Here is a 16590-nt window from a genome sequence, read left to right on the forward strand (position 1 = left end):
AGATAGATGGTTTGTACACCTGGAGGTAGACATAAGGACTGAAAGAAAATAAACTCTTGGAAATTGTCTTGAAAGGGCCACATTCCACCTAGACTGTTTCTTCATCCCAGCCTTTGAGTATATGTGTCACTGATTAAAGTCACCGTCTGTAAGGAAGCTGATGGTTTGAAAGATGAAGTTATTTGCTCAAGGTTATTTAGCTAATTTAGTGGCAAATCAGGACGAGGGAAAGATGTCTTCTCTTTCTTTGCCTCATACTCTTGTCACCATGACTAGACCATCTGTATGTTAAAAGTCAAGCAACAGGATAAGAGCACGTGAGGGCACTCTCTGACCAGAGTCACATTAGTAATATAGACATTTGACACCAGAAGAGTTTAAAAAAAGAAAGAGAAGGTCTTTTAGGTTGATAGAGCCCAGGAAGAAAGTGAATCTTAAGCCAAAAGCTCCTGTGAAAAAATCCAAGTGGCAAGGTGAAAAGAAAGAAAAACAAAAGTAATAAATTTTAAGTGATTTTTCCTGAAAATCCATACAGTGAGAAATGACTTAGAGAATTCATTAGTTTTGTTCTGTGGTCAGGAGCAACTTCTTCAAGGGAACTAATGGGTAGGCTACCTGTGTCCAGTCATTTTTATTTTTGTATGATGTATCTACTTTCTCCAAGGCTCTGTATAAAATGTCACACACACAGAGACTTCCACAAAAGACAAAGCCCTGCATTTGAGGTTAATACGTATCTTAAAAAAGGGATAATTGAGCCAAACCTATCATAAACTCTTTATGAGCAGGGACTTGGGTATGAGTTGTGGGGGTTCTGGCAATAGGATTGATGGTGATAGTATGAACATTTGTTGTTCAGTGGAATTTTCAAGATTTTCAAATATATTATCTCACATGATAGGGTTTTGTTATGTTGGTGGAAATACACTCAAAGTTAAGAAGTGGGGCTAGGAATGCATTTCTGCAGAAGAAGCTCAAAGTAGTTTATCTTGGTAATTGAAAGGAAGTGGGACTATAGATGATAGTGGATTTGGGCATGCTTGAAATGATCTTTTTTTGTGAAAGATTTGAGAATGACACCACACTCTAGAATTCCTTGTCCCACAATAATCAATTAGCTCTTCTTTATTGAGCACCTACCATTGAAAGGCTTTATGGCATACAAAGAAGGATAGAGGAGATGTGGTTTATAAATACAATGGAATACTACTTGGCAATGAGAAAGAATCAAATCCAGCCATTTGCAACAATGATGATGGAACTGGAGGGTATTATGTTAAGTAAAATAAGTCAGTCAGAGAAAGAAAGATACCACATGTTTTCACTCATATGTAGAACTTGAGAAATGTAACAGAAGGCCATGGGAGAAGGGAAGAGAAAAAAATAGTTTTAAATAGAGAGGGAAGCAAACCCATAAGAGATTATTAAATACAGAGAACAAATTGAGGGTTGATGCAGAGTGGGTGAGACAGAAAATGGGTGATGGGCCCTAAGGAGGGCACTTGTTGGGATGAGCACTGGGTGTTTTGTATAAGCAACGAACCATAGGAATCTACCCCTGAACCAAGAGCACACTGTATACACTGTATGTGAGCTGTACACTGTCATACACTGTATGACAATAAATTACATTTTGTAAAAAAAACTATGAAAATAAAAAAACAAAACAAAGAAGTATAAGAAGCGTTCCTAGCCATTAGGAGCTTTCTAATTGGTTGAAACAAACTTGACCTAAGATAGGAGAATTAAATTCTAGATAAGTGGTCTAGAGCTGTGTTTCTTAGAGGTTAGTCTAGGGACCAGCATCAGCATCACCTTGGGAGCTTTTAGAAATGCAAATAACCAGGGGAACCTGGGTGGCTCAGTCCTTAAGCACTCTTGATTTTGGCTCAGGTCATGATCCCATGGTCTCACAGTCTCATGGTGGGGTGAGATAGAGCCCCTCATAGGGCTTTGTGCTGATAGTACTGGAGCCTGCCTGGGATTCTCTCCTTCTCTCTCAGCCCCTCCCCTGCTAGTGTTCAGAGGTGCATATACTCTCTCTCTCAGCATAAATAACTACACATTTAAAAAACAAAAGAAAGAAATGAAAATAATCAGGCACCCAAAACCAAAACATACTAATAAGAAAGTCTGGGTATAAGGCAACCTATATTTAAGAAGCTCTCTAGGTGATTCTGATGGAGACAGTGGAGAACCTCTTATTTAGAGTTAATAGGACCATTTGAGCTTCTGAGGAAAGAGCTCAGTGTTGCTAGAACAGTTATCGAAGACTTTCTGAAAGTAGCACCTGATTTTGGAATCACATTATCCTTTTAGAGATGTTCCATGTCTTGGGTTCTTCTGCCCTACCTCTCTTGGATTTTCATATTAAATTGATATATAAACCACTTTGTTTCCCAAAAAAATTACCACAAATGGGATGCGTACATTGTGCCTACTTACTGGCGATGTGATCTCTAACTGTAGAGGAACATTTCCAGTAAGTAAGAAACTTTTATCTGGGAAATTAATTATTTTATTTATTAATCAGAAGTAGTCTGGACTTTCTCTAGTCCTAATCCACCTTGTGGATTGATTATCCTCCCAAAGTGAGGGACATGGTTTCTCATGATGGTCACCCTGGTTTCTCTACTGGGCTCTCACTTTTACAAATCCTATTGAGAATTTTAACATCTGTTCTAAGGGTAGTTATGAAAAGGATGAGAAATGCTTGAATTTAAATCAGTCCTTATTTTATCTCCTGCTAAGTTTGCTGTATTTCTATCATTTCCTTGGCTTCCATGGGTTCTAATCAGAAGAGCTGTGAATGAATGCAATATTGAATGGAATTAGAGAAGCCAGATACATCCAGAAGAGACCATTGCAGTCGCTTATGTCCCATAGGCAGAGCCCACATTGAACAGTTTTCTTCCCAGAATAAATAATGGTTAGAGAGATGGGGGTACATTAATATCTGAAACTTCCTAAGGGATTTTAATTAGGGTCCACGGGTCTGAGTTGGGGTCCAATGTGAAAATGAGCAAAGCTTATCATCCTAACATTAAATGTCTAACATTTTGCATCTGGCATACATAAGTGATCACATGGGAGAGCAGACTAGCACACTCCCAAGTAAAAATATTTGTGTATCAATTTACAGTTTGAGGAAAGACCTGGGAAATACAGTGTAAAGACATCTGGGCTAGAAGCCAAAGAAATATAGATGAAAGGATATGCCTGGCAAGATCGCAGAAGACAGAGGCTGAATTAGTCCCCAAGTCCTGACTTGGCACCTATTTTTGTGGTCAGTTCTGAAATGAACTCTCTAATACCAGAAACAGATATCCCAGAGAGTTGGGAGGCCAACAACATGGATGTCTTTAGAGGGTCAGGATCAATTAGGCTGGGCACCTGGGTGATGCTTGCATCCTTCTCCACAGCCTCCCTGGGAAATGGTTAAGTCTGAACTTGAAGTTCTGTGTTTACTAACTCTTGAGCATCACTTTCATTTGTGGGCAAGTTTGTCTATTAGAAAGTTCTCTCACATTTTGTAAACTTTCACACTTTTATATCTTGATAGTTTTTTATACTCAAGGGATTGCCCCAGAAAGCCCACTAATTGGTCTCCCCTCCCTTGCCATTCTTAAGTCATTGCCTACTTAACCAGCCATAGTTCTTACATCACTTCTTGGATAGATAGATGAGAAGTGATTTTTCTTTTAAGTTTATTTATTTTGAGAGAGAGAGAGAGAGAGAGCTCATGCACACGAGTGGGGGAGGGGGAGGGAGGGAGAGAGAGAAAGAATCCAAAACAGGCTTCACACCATCAGTGGAGAGCCTGATGTGGGGCTGAAACTCATGAACCATGAAATCATGACCTGAGCTAAAATCAAGAGTTGGATGCTTAACCCACTGAGCCACCCAGACACCCTGAAAAGTGGTCTTGAATAATATCACCATCTGTACTAATTTCCTGTGTCTGCTATAACAAATTACTGCAAATTAGGGGGGCCAAAAACCCAGAAATTAATTCTCTAACAGTTCTGGAGACCAAAGTCCAAGATCAAAGTGGCAACAGGGAACAACTCCCTCTAGTGCACCAGGGAAGAATCCCCCTTATGCCTATTCCATCTTTTGGGCACTCTAGGTGTTTGTTCCTTGGCATGTGGCCACATAACTCCAGTCGTTGCTTCTTCTTCACATGGCCTCCTCCTCTCTTCATGTTTCTCTTCTTTGTATCTCTTATGAGGTTGCTTGTAATTGCACTTAGGGCCCACCTTGTTAATCCGGGATGATTTCATTGCAAGATCTTTAACTTACTTATGTCTGCAAAGGTCCACATAAGGTCAAGAATCACAGGCTACAGGGAATAGAATGTGCTTATGTCCCTTGTGGAAGCCACTATCCAATACAGTATCCCATCCTATGTACTGCCTTTTTCAATGGTCCTTCAGCTTTAGGAACTGTGAATCCCTTTGAAAATCTGATAAAACATATGTAATTTCTCCATAATAAATGCACATGTGCCAGTAAATGCATATTTTTATTTAAAATTTCTGGAGATCCAAACTCCACTACACCACCAAAGCCCATACATGTATTCTAGTTTGAGATACTTAGTGTATATCTTTGAATGGTGACATCCAAAACTAACTACAATTTTCTTTGTGATCTAGTTAATATAGTAGAATAGACCTGGATATTGCCTCTTTCATTCTAGATAGTATACAGAATTCTTCATTAATTAATTCATTCTAGTTTTGTTTTCTCTGAAGTATTTACTTATATTAATCACATTGTATATGAAAACTCTTAAGTTGCCACATTATTACTATTATTATTATTATTTATTTATTTATTTATTTATTTATTTATTTAACCTGAGCTGCATCAAGCTTCATTTCCTTTATTCAATACTTATGTAGTTGCAGGGAAGGACCTGACATATCTCTCTGTTACTTCACATTATTAGATTCAGTCTTTCCCTTCAGTCTGTCAAGACCTTTTTGGGCCCTGATTCTGCCATCAAGCATATTGACTGTTTCTTCTAGCTTTATGTCATCAGAAAATGTGATTTCCAATGATGACCATTATTTTCATGTCTTCATGTCATTAATAAAAATGATGAACAGGAAAGAGCAGACAGCAGAACCTTGTAGCTGACTACTCACGCCCTCCCTCCTGGTTGATTTTAATGCCTTAATTAGGTACAGTTCAGTCACATAATTTTACTGGCACCTGGCTCATATTTTTTCATCTTTTCTTCAAAACTATTATGGGAAACCCTGTCAGATGCCTTGCTGATATACAGATAAATTGTGTGCCTTGTATTTCCCTCTTCTGTCTGCCCAGTAATCCTTTCATAGAAAGGATGGCATTAATCAGACATGATGTATTTTGTGATCCATGAAATAACTGTAAACTATTTGGAATAGGTGGAAGTATTGAGTTTAGCATCACTAATATTCTTCTACTCAGAGTACTCCAATCAGAGAAGACTTACTAGAGGAGGTGGCATTTGAATATGAGAAAATTTAGAAAGGTTGGATAGAGACAGAACAAGACACTCATCAGCTCTTCTCCTAGTTATTTTTGTTTATTTTTCCTGACAGTCTTTCAGTTTAACTCTCCTGTATTCAAATAAGTAGACATTTTTAAGATATAACTGCTTTGTTAGAAATTTAAAATGGGCTGACTAGTGAGTTTTCTATGAAATGAATCAGGACAAGAAAGTGGAAATACCTCAGTGGTGACCTGGCATGGATGTATAGGATTTGGAGACAATGAATACAGCAAAAAATGCAAGAGAACAGAGAGAACCCATGGGAGGGATGCTTACATTCACTCTGCTCCACACAGTATTGGTCATGCAGCCCAAGATATTCTAGCCCCATGGCTTCTACTATTCAGTGCTGAGCTAAGATTCTTACAAAGACCATATGTTTTTAATTTTGTTCTTTTAGAATAGTTGACACACAATGTTGCAGTAGTGTCAGGTGTACAATATAGTGATTCAGCATCTCTATATGTTATGCTATGTTCACTACAAGTGTAACTACCACCTGTCACCATACAAAATGACTAGGTATCATCGACTGTATTCCCTGTGTTGTGCCTGTTATCCGCATGACTTATTCACCTCAAAGTCTATTTTGAGAAGGAGGGAAGCCGGGAGAGAGAGAGAAAAAGTACATGAATGGGGAAGGGCAGAGAGAGAGAGAGAGAGAGAGAGAGAGAGAGAGAGAGAGAATCCCAAGCAGGCTTCTTACTGTCAGTGCAGAGTCCACCACAGGGCTTGAACTCACAAACCATGAGATCACAACCTGAGCCAAAATAAGAATTGGCCACTTAACCAACTGAGCACCCCAGGCACCCCAAAGTCTGTTTAATCTTCTTTTAGACAAGACTTTAAAAAGTTGTATTTAACTTTTAAATTGATAGAACATGAAAAGGCATTTCTGAAGATGTAATATATAAGCTGTACGATCTGTAAAACACTCCTATTTCTTTGTCCATTTCACAACTCTCACCCCTCCCAAACATCTTCATCCTTTAGATAACAGAAGGGACTGTCTTTCGAGGATAATTGGTCTCTTAGATGTCACCACAAGAACATTTGACCAGAAGGAGAGGAGAATCTGGGGCTGGTATAAGTCTTGCTGAAATGGAGGCCATCCAATGCCTTGAAAGACTTCAGTTGGTTTAGGCTCCCAGAGTGATTGGTCTCCCCTTTACAGCTCTATGATAGATATCTTGCATTGTAATTGTAAGACATGCCACCCGAGTGGAGTATGGGTGATCAGTCTTTTTACCTGTTTTTCTAGAAGTGATTGATCATTCGTATTTATAGGGCCATCAACTGCTGGGCTTTGAAAAGGTCAGTATTGATTATCTAAGTCACTTCTTTACTATACATAAATATGAGTTCCTTTTATGAGACTACTGTGATTTTTCAGGGAAGGGAAGGGAGGGTGTTATTCATGTGAATTAAGCAATGGGAATTTCAACTAAAACACACTTAGATTCTGTCAGAACTTTGGAACTGGCAGCCACACTTTAGATTAGCTAATTTACCTCCACCTCCACCATACACATATACATTTACTTTACAGATGAGGAAACTGAGTCCCTGTCAGTAGATATCAGTAGATAAACAACCTGTGCTTGCATTAAGGAGAAACAAGAAGGCTACATGTTAAAATATCAAAAACAATTCTCTGTTGGTATAAGATTTTGAACTATTGGATGAAATTTTTCTTTCTATATTTCTATGTTTTCATTGCTTTCTATAAAGTACTTATATTACTTTCACACTTAAAAAATGGTTAGTGTTAAACCTACGGTGAATACCAGGCCAGTTGGCTAGAGTTGTGTAAATGGTAGACTTTCTCCTTGGTGACCTTTAAAGACCTCGATTTGGAAGAACCTCTTGCGCCCAGACTGCAATTTAGTCCTCTCTCCCTCCAGTATTTGTGTATTAATGACTAACTAGTGAGCTCTTTCTGCTTGTCTCTTCCATGCCTCCCCTAAATACTTAAGAGTTTTTGGCCACTTCAGCCTCCGTTCTGAATGGCAGTTGGTGAAAGTGGACTACAAATCTATCTTCAGCCGGCGCTGCACCAAGGAGGACTATCAGACCTGGCACCTGCTCAATCAGGTACATCATGTGGTGGGACACACTGGCTCCTAGGAAGAGGAGCTACCACAGCCCTATCTGGTCATCTCTTGACCTTCCTATTTAGAGGGAGAAGGTAGTGGGGCATCAGAAGATAGTGATGGATTTGGGGGAAGGGTTGGAGTCCACACACACAAGTTAAGCATGCAAAGATGGTATTTCAGGACCATTTTACACTCTGGTATCCTGATCAACCAATTGAGATGATTGAGCAGTCAATTTAGGACCATTATGCACCCTGGGATTCTGATCAACTCATTGAGATGATTGAGTAGCCAATAATTGCCCCAGGGGGCAATTATTACCTGGGGCTTTAGTTCTGTACGTGGAGAAATACATCCAGATAGCCAGGAGGCCTTCCAATGGTTTCATCATCTCACCTGTCAGTGGAGAGAGTGAGAACATTTGTCAGGCCAGCCTGCAGTAAGAGCCCCAAGAGCTCTGGAAACAGGGCCACAGAGAAAGGATGAGGGATGAGGGTGAGTGGCTCTAGAAATGGTAGATATTTGTTGCTTTGCAACATAGACAGACTGCATGCTTCAGAACTATTGGGCTCGTGTCATTTGCACCAGCTTCTCATCTTTTCTTTGCCCTTGACTGGGAGTAAGGACTTGGGCATGATTATTTATCATAAAGCGTGAACTTTTCAGCCAAATTTCAGTTTCACTCTGGAGATTATATGAAAAATATGCCAGAATTGGATTCTTTTCCATCACAGTTTCTGCTGAAATCATTTGGGCAATGTGGAGGTCTGTGATGATGACTTAGACTCTTTGCCTTCTCTCCAGGGGTGGAAGAGAAACAAGATGAAGTAGACCTCTTTGGCTAAGTTGGGTGGGAGGTAGCCAGGAGCCAGCCTACTCCATGGTGTTTCTCTTGTGTGGTAGTTAAATATCGGGCCTTTCCCCCTTGAGACTCCTGAATGGTTACTGGGGATGAGATTACTAGACAGTGTGACCAAAAGAGAATGAAAAGGCGAGTGCTTCTAATAGGGAAGCTGGCTTATTTCACCTTCTTTGTGTTTTTCTTCTTTTCTCACTGTGGACTTTCTTTCTAAGGGGGAGCCTTGTGTTATGGGAGAAAGGAAAATATTCAAGAAACGCAAGCCAGGAGCTCAGTGTGCCCTGGGTCGAGAATCCTCAGGGACAGTGATTTCAGAGCCCTGTGTCTGTGCTGACTGGGACTTTGAATGGTGAGTCCCAAACATTTACTTGTTGGGGGATGAGGATGAAGATGGAGCTGGGGAAAGGGGAGTAATGACCCACAGGTGGGAGGTGTGTTTTCTGGCCTATGGGCCAGACTGTTCCAGTTCCTGGGCATGATGGGAAGTCTGCTCCCCTAGAAGGAGGACCGGAGGAGACATTTTCACAGGAGAGGTCACTGTTCTGTCAGAGCAGTATGTTTGAGGAAACTTCTCATCTTCAGTTAGCAGCCCTGGGCAAGTACCAGAGAGGTTGGTCTGGACACTGACAAAGCTCAGAGTTACCACCTTGGACAGCTACCTCCAGATACAGTAGCTCAAACTGTGATCTTCCATTTGAACTCTCTCCTTTCATCATTTTTTTCTCCCTGTAATGACAATCACAGAGAACAATTTTAAGTCTCACCTACTAGCCAACGATTCACAAATTTCCAGTATTTACCTCCAGCTCTGGCCTCACTGTCCTCTAGGATGGAGACATGTGTGTCCATGTACATGCTCAGCCTCTCTGTCCCCTTGAATTGCTAATAAGGATTTCAGACTCAATGTGGCCAAAGTGAAGTTCTTCCTGAATCTTTACTTTTGGAAGCAATTTTCCAGCTCTTCTTGAACCCCTCTTCCCAGACCAATTTTTCCAAATTATATAAAAAATGTGGTTGCTTAAGTCAAAAATCTTTGGAGAGCTTGATTTTTCCCTTTCCTTTGCCCCAAGGTCCAGGCCATCTGCAAGTCCTTGTGAGTTTACCTCCAGAACACATTCTACCCCAAAGTACTTCTGCGCATGTCTGCCACGACCTGGATCACTCCCACAGTCTACAGACTTTCTCCACCTCCACCTTTATTGCACTAAAACCTATCCTCCTCACAGCAACCAAAATTAGATTGTAAAAACCCAAATCAGATATTACCATTCCTATGCTTAAAACACTCCAGTGGCTTCCTCTCTTCCATAAAATATAATGCAAGCTTCCTTCCTTGGCTTGATCTACTCTACATTGTTTGGCCTGCTACCATTGTGCCTTGATTTCTTACCATTCTGCCCCCATTCACTGTTTTGCAGCCACACTATCATCTCCTTTCTGTACCTTAATTAATCTAAGCTTATTCCTATCAAAGACAACAACAGCAAGTGCAAAATTTCTTCCAAATCTCAGCATGGCTGGCACCTCTGGATAGTCATATCTCAGCAAAAATGTCAGCTTCTCAGAATGTTTTCTGAGGCCACCTGATCTCACCTACACCCTGACACTCTGACACCTACCCTATTTCATTGCCTTAGTATTAGTCACCACATGGAGTGATCATGTTTTCTGATTGCTTTATTATTGTCTGTCTTTCCTCAGTAGAATACAAGTGCTATGAGAGCAGGAATGTTAGACTTTCTTCAGTGCCTACCCCATAGTAAGCATTAAATAGTTCCACCATTTCCCTGAACATGGTCCCTTTAGGAGAGTCAAAAAAGCATCTCAATTCTGGGCATGGGGATCCCACTAGTGATCCCATGCTGATCCTAGTTGGATGAATTCCTCATTTGCAGGACAATCAAAAGGTGAAGTTCAATTTAGACATTTTCATAATCCATTCCAGGTTAAAAGACAAAGCTAAGGGCTCAGGCGTCAGCCTATGAACTTGGCAGGACAATGGCAGAGTTGCATTTGGGCTTTTCTGGTGTCAAATAACAGAAGTAAGTCCAAATGGGTGCAGAACAGCTGCTCCTGCCCAGCAATCTCATCCAGCCTCATTTCATCCAGCCTGTTCCTTGAAGCTCGCTTTATGCTAGAAGTCATGTTTTTTCCTCACTTTCTACTAGCACTATCACTGCTATCTGCAAGCCAGCTAGATAGCTGCGGCCACACCCTAGCTACTCTGCATCCCTGAATGTGTGCTTTGGAAAGCTTGACCTCAACGAGAATCATTAAAATGGGATATGCTAAACAGAATTTCATTTGAACGTCAGGGTCCTACCTATGGCACTTCTGACCCTTTGGAAACAGAGAATATTTCACACTTGGAAAGAATGATTTTCAATTATTAACCACAAAGCAGCAAAATTGTCATAGCAATATATACAGTAGACCCCTCAGAATTATTCTGCGTGACATATTGATGTCAGCTTGAATATTCAGAATATGTATTTCAGTCTTCCATGGGTCCCTCTGAAGAGTGACTCCATGGAGGCACACCGCCCTTGCGTGTCATGCTATTTTCTCCTGTGTCTCTCTGAGCTATAATAGATCCTAACCCGCTTTTGGGAAACCTCACAATGGAGAAAGAAGAAGAATTGTAGCATAAATATTTTTCTTTCAGTAATTACATTAACATTTCCTCATCTGGAAAAAAATCTCAGCTCTGATATTCACATATTTTGACCTTGGGAAATTTTCTTAATCTCCATGATTTCACCTTCTTGGCAGTAAAATACAGATGATATAATGTATATCTCATTGGTTGCTAGGGAGGAATAATGAATTAATCTACATCATTAATGTATGTAAGGCATTCATCCTAGTGGTGTAGGCATCCATATGGTAGCTATTGCTGCTGCTGTTGTTAATCTTGTACCCTAGAGTTAAGTGGTCCCCATGGTATTTTTAGCAAGTAAACCAGAGCTTATACATCCAAATGAGCCCTGTCTACAAAGTCATACCTTTGGGTGTTATGCATTCATTCATTGTAGGTGGTACTGCTTAAAATATTTCTGAGCCTTTCTTTGGGAACTGCTATGAGAATGAATCTGTAAGTAAAGAAGGGCAAAATTTTAAAAAGTCTTTGCTTTTTCAAAGAACCAAAGGTGTTCTTTGGTTCTCACACTTGCATTTACAGAGGTACCACCAGGACCCAACATTCTGTAACATCAGCATTGTTACTATGACATTTTAATGAGAAGAAAATGAGCATCTGGAACCTAAGCTGCTTGACTAAAGTCACATAACAGAGAAATCTGGAGCTCAAATGCAAGTCTAGCTAAATCCTATGTTCCCTCCTCTATCATACTGTTTCTCAAGAAATCAAACAAGTCTTATTAGATTCACTTTATGTTTCAAAAGGAACAAGTCCCCAAGTTTGGTTATTCTAAAATTAAAACATCCTCAAATGATCTAGGTGAACTGCTATTGATATGTTTTTATTTAGAATGTTCCATTAGCTCTAACAAAATTCCAGATGATGTAGTTTTGACCATTGATTCTAGACTTGTCATAGGTGTTTGGGGTTCAAGAACACTTTATAGAATTTTGAGGGGGTATGGTATTTGAAGCATTACGTGACTACGTTTCTAGAGCCAATTGTATCTCATATTAAAAATAATATAGAAGACAATATAGAGGTTCCTCAAATAATTAAAAATAGAGTCACCAAATGATTGAGTAATTTCACTACTGGGTATTTACCTAAAGAAAACAGAAACACTAATTTGAAAATATGTATGCACTCCTATATTTATTGCAACATTTTTTATTTCATTTTATTTTTATAATTTTTGTAATGTTTATTTATTTTTGAGAGGGAGGGAAAGAGGGTGTTAGGGGCAGGTACAGAGAGAGGAGGACAGAGGATCTGAAGAAGACACTGTGCTGACAGCAGATAGCCTGATGTGGGGCTTGAACTCATAAGCTTTGAGATCATGACCTGAGCCAAAGCTGGACACTTAACTGACTGAGCCACCTGGGTGCCCCAACTGCAGCATTATTTAAATAGCCAAGATATGGAAGCAATCCAAATGTGTCCATTGGTAGCTGAATGGATAAAAAAGCTGTGGTATGTGTAGGTGTGTATGTGTGTGTGTGTGTATACATATATATGTATGTGTGTATATGTGTATATATATATATACACATATACACACATACATACCCACACATATACAGTGGAATATTACTCAGCCACTCAGTGGATTTTCCACTGAGTTATTTTCCACTCAGTGGAAAATAACTGGTGGTTGCCAGAGGTGATCTGGGTAGTGGGGGGATGAGTAAAATAGATGAAGGGAATTAAGAACACACATATCATGATAACTACTGAGAAATGTGTGAAATTGTTGAATCATTGTACACCTAAAACTAATATACCAATGTAAGCTAATTATATTTTAATAATTTAAAAATTAACCACTTGAGTCAGAGATAGGATAAATAAACAAACACCCAGGACTTGAGGCTGGATTAATGGTCAGAATCTGAGAAGAAGAGGGGAAAAAAAATCATGTGGCCTAAAAATAGTTTTGCACTACTTTTGAGTAGGGAAGAAAGTTTCATTTCTGAATTTTCCATTGCTTTTCTATAATATTGTACATAAACAATAGGACTAAATATTTAAAATGATTTTGTTTTAAGTGGCCTTCAGTAAGCATAGGTATTGGTTTAAAAATATAGTTTTTCCGTCAAATACAGTTTGTTTGTCTTTAGTGCTGGAAATCAGTGCATGGCAAGAGTTTCATAGCCCCGTCTCCTTCTCAATGGTCCTTCCTACCAGGAAGTGTTATTAGCTGAAGAATCTGAAAAGCCTAGCTCAGTTAGTATAAGTAATTATTATGTGCATTCTACCCAGTTGTTTGCCTAAACCAAATCAAGTCATGTTCATCTGATTGGTTCAAGCAACTTTTAAGTGTCAGAGACAGCAGGGAGAGGGTGTAACCTATTTTAATCAGATTAGTGGAGGGAGGGGTGTACATACGCTGGGCAGGATGCATTAAATGTCTTGATTTTGGCGGAAAACTTTAGGAGTATAGCCTAGATCCACAAAGGGAGAGTAATTTCAACCTGTATCTTTTCTTTGTTTGAAGAGAGAAGCTTTTATAGATTCTCAAAAGCATTTATTTGTAAAATAATATTCATCCTTCCATCTGGAGTGCATGTCGGTATTAAGCATGAATTTTGCATAAATATTGATGTTTCTACTTAGTTAGCTTCATGCTTCTTCTAGAGAGCCACTTCCACTGTGGCACTGGTGAAGGGCCAGGCATAAATCCTCCCTGTGATTTAAGTTTGTCAAGGGCTGGTGAGTAGTCAGAAAAGGGAGTATAAAGGCCTTCTCTGAAGTCAAATGAGGCTTCTAGGAAGGAGTGGCCCTCTGAGAGATGCAAATACTTCTGTTCAAGGAGAACCAGGTTGAATCAGAAATTATGCCCAGTCATTCTCTTTTCTTATTCATCCAACCACTTACTCAGCAGTAACTTTAGCTGAGCACCTAGTACTCACCACATCCTTTAGATGGATTTTCTTACTTTTCCCAACTAGCCTCTGGAAGGAGAATCTGTTACTGTAAGTATTTTATAGATGAAGAAATGGATACACAGAGAGGTTAAGTAACTCATTCAAAATAATAATATTCTGGCTCTGGAGTTCCAAGTCTGGGTGTGTTTTAGTGTTTCCTTCCATGTGCAGTACATGGGATATACAGATATAACTCCCAGATATACAGAGGGAGTTTATCAAGTGGTAACATAGAGAGGGGAAGAGATATGGGGATGCCACGGTACATAAGTGCAGGTGTGTCTGAAATCTGTCCAACCATAGCCATATTCTGGGTGTTCAGTAGTCACATGGGGCTAGTGGCTACCTTACTGGATAGCATAGATGTAAAACAGGAAGGTCTCTCAGACAAAGGTTGTAATGGAGCTGTGTGGACTTGCTGCCAAACACAAGGAAAAGGGGCAGCACTTCAGAGAAAGCAGTTGTATGAAAAGATCATTAGAGAGCATGAAGTTTGATAAGGAGGAATACTTGAGGAAGGCTGGTTGAGATTTTCATACAATTTATGAAACAGTTTACATGTAATCACCTTTCTCTCTGCCTGTATTTAGGCTTAGGTCTTAGCAAAATGCTGTTGATGTTGTTATTCCATTGGTTTTGTTGCGGTCGCTTCTGTTTGTTGAGTGTTCACTCTGTACCTGCCGACAACTTCTGTGTGCCCGTTCCAAACCAGCATTGGATCCTGCCTGATCAAGTGGGACAAAGACACCCGTGGAGTCTATTCCAGCTATTCCTGGAATCTCAACTGCCGAATGGGAGAATGGAGGACAGGGGAGTCAGTGAGACAGTGAGAGGGCTCTGCATGGTCTGAGAGGAGGACAGCCCCCGCCACTGAGCCAACAGAAATCATGACTTCTGGGCTGGCTCCCAGAGTCTCAGAATGTCATTCCTGGGCACCAGTGGGCTCTCTCTTATGATGATTAGATGAGTGCTCCATTCACTAATGCTGAACCATGGGTCAGGAGTCTCAATTATCCCTTCCATCTACCATTGTCAGCTGTGTACAATTCTGAACAAGTCACTTCTCTTTTGCTTTTCCCTTCCAACCTATTCACTGAGAGGATTGGACCCAAGGAATACAAGTGTCACTGACATGCAGAAGCTTTGTGATTTCGGAAGCTTGTCTCTTCCTTCTTTAGATAGTCTAAGGCTTCTCCCTGAATGGGATTTGGAGGACATACGTCCCTGGAAATGGAGGAGTTTCTGCCTAAACTTTTAGAAGTTCTAAACCCTTTTATAGTCAAGAAAGATGCAGAGGTGACTTATTTCTGGAAGGAAACTGCTTGTGTGTTTGCAGAAGCTGTGGCAGCATACTTCCCTGAGGCAAATCAGACTTTCTGGTACATTCTCTCCAAATGTCACAATTCAACAGAAAAACACCTCTTCCCCAGGAAGTTGGAGTAGCAGCTGGAACTGCTTGATTTTTGAAATCATGCAAACTCCAGAGCTTGGGGGGGGGGGGGGGGAGTAGTTTGGGCAGTATGAGATTTTAAAATACATTTAGCAGAAGTTAATGAAGAAGTCCACAGCTTGGAGGCAGCCAGTGATGTTTCCATTAACGTTATTAAATATTAATGAGGTGCTTTTTCTCTTTGGGGCAAAACAGCATTCCTGATGTACCTTTTTTAATTACTACCTCACTAACAGGTAGCAGGGCTGAACAGAACTGCTAAAGATGGTTACATTTAGGAAAGAGGTTACATCCTTCCCTAAGCTATTTAAGAGAACACCCTTCCTTCAGAGATTATTAATATTTCTGAGGGTTAGCAGGACATTCAATGGATTTAGTTCCATGTAGCAGTTGGAGAATTGTCTAGAAGCAGTGCAGACACACCCCAGCCCAAATATTTCTACCAATAAGCAATGCTTAGAAATCAGATGTTCAGGGAGTGCCTGCATGGCTCAATTGGTTAAGCATCCAACTTCGGCTCAGATCATGATCTCATGGTTTGTGGGTTCAAGCCCCATGTTGGGCTCTGTGCTGACAGCTCAGAGTCTGGAGCCTGCTTTGGATTCTGTGTCTCCTCTCTCTTCCCCTGCCCTACTTGTGCTCTCTCTCTCTCTCTCTCTCTCTAAACATTAAAAACTTTTTAAAAAAGAAATTAGATATTCAGTGCTGTGCTGGTAATTATTAACTACCGGCTCTCTTGGAAAAAATAAATAAATAAGCCCTCATTTGTAGCATTTGCTGATTGCTATAAATATCCCCAGATGTGGCCAATTTCAAGCTACCAGCATGACACCTATGAATATATAATTGAGAAGTACAGAAGCACAATGTTATGTAGTATCTTTACCATACAGTTGCATAGATGCAAATAACCTCAAGAGCATAGATAAAATAATAATACCTAGCATTTTATATATAACATAATTTATTATCATCATTATTATTACTATAAATGCAACAAAATATCTGTGCTTTATGTATTTGTTATTTTTAAAATATAATTTATTTAATTAAGATTTTATATAACTTATTT

The 16590-nt window shown here is 39.9% G+C and overlaps 1 protein-coding gene across 1 annotated transcript in view; it reads left to right on the plus strand.

Moving 5' to 3' along the window:
• The window catches only part of SORCS3 (sortilin related VPS10 domain containing receptor 3), a 564865-nt gene that overhangs the window by 509805 nt on the left and 38470 nt on the right, over positions 1 to 16590 (plus strand). Inside the window, exons 17-18 of the mRNA XM_077748455.1 lie at positions 7522 to 7639; positions 8716 to 8849. Of these exons, the coding sequence (XP_077604581.1) occupies positions 7522 to 7639; positions 8716 to 8849 (252 nt within the window). The remainder of the gene's footprint in view (positions 1 to 7521; positions 7640 to 8715; positions 8850 to 16590) is intronic.

This window comes from Crocuta crocuta, unplaced genomic scaffold (assembly GCF_008692635.1).
Source record: "Crocuta crocuta isolate KB4526 unplaced genomic scaffold, BGI_CrCroc_1.0 scaffold619, whole genome shotgun sequence".
Lineage (NCBI taxonomy): Eukaryota > Metazoa > Chordata > Mammalia > Carnivora > Hyaenidae > Crocuta > Crocuta crocuta.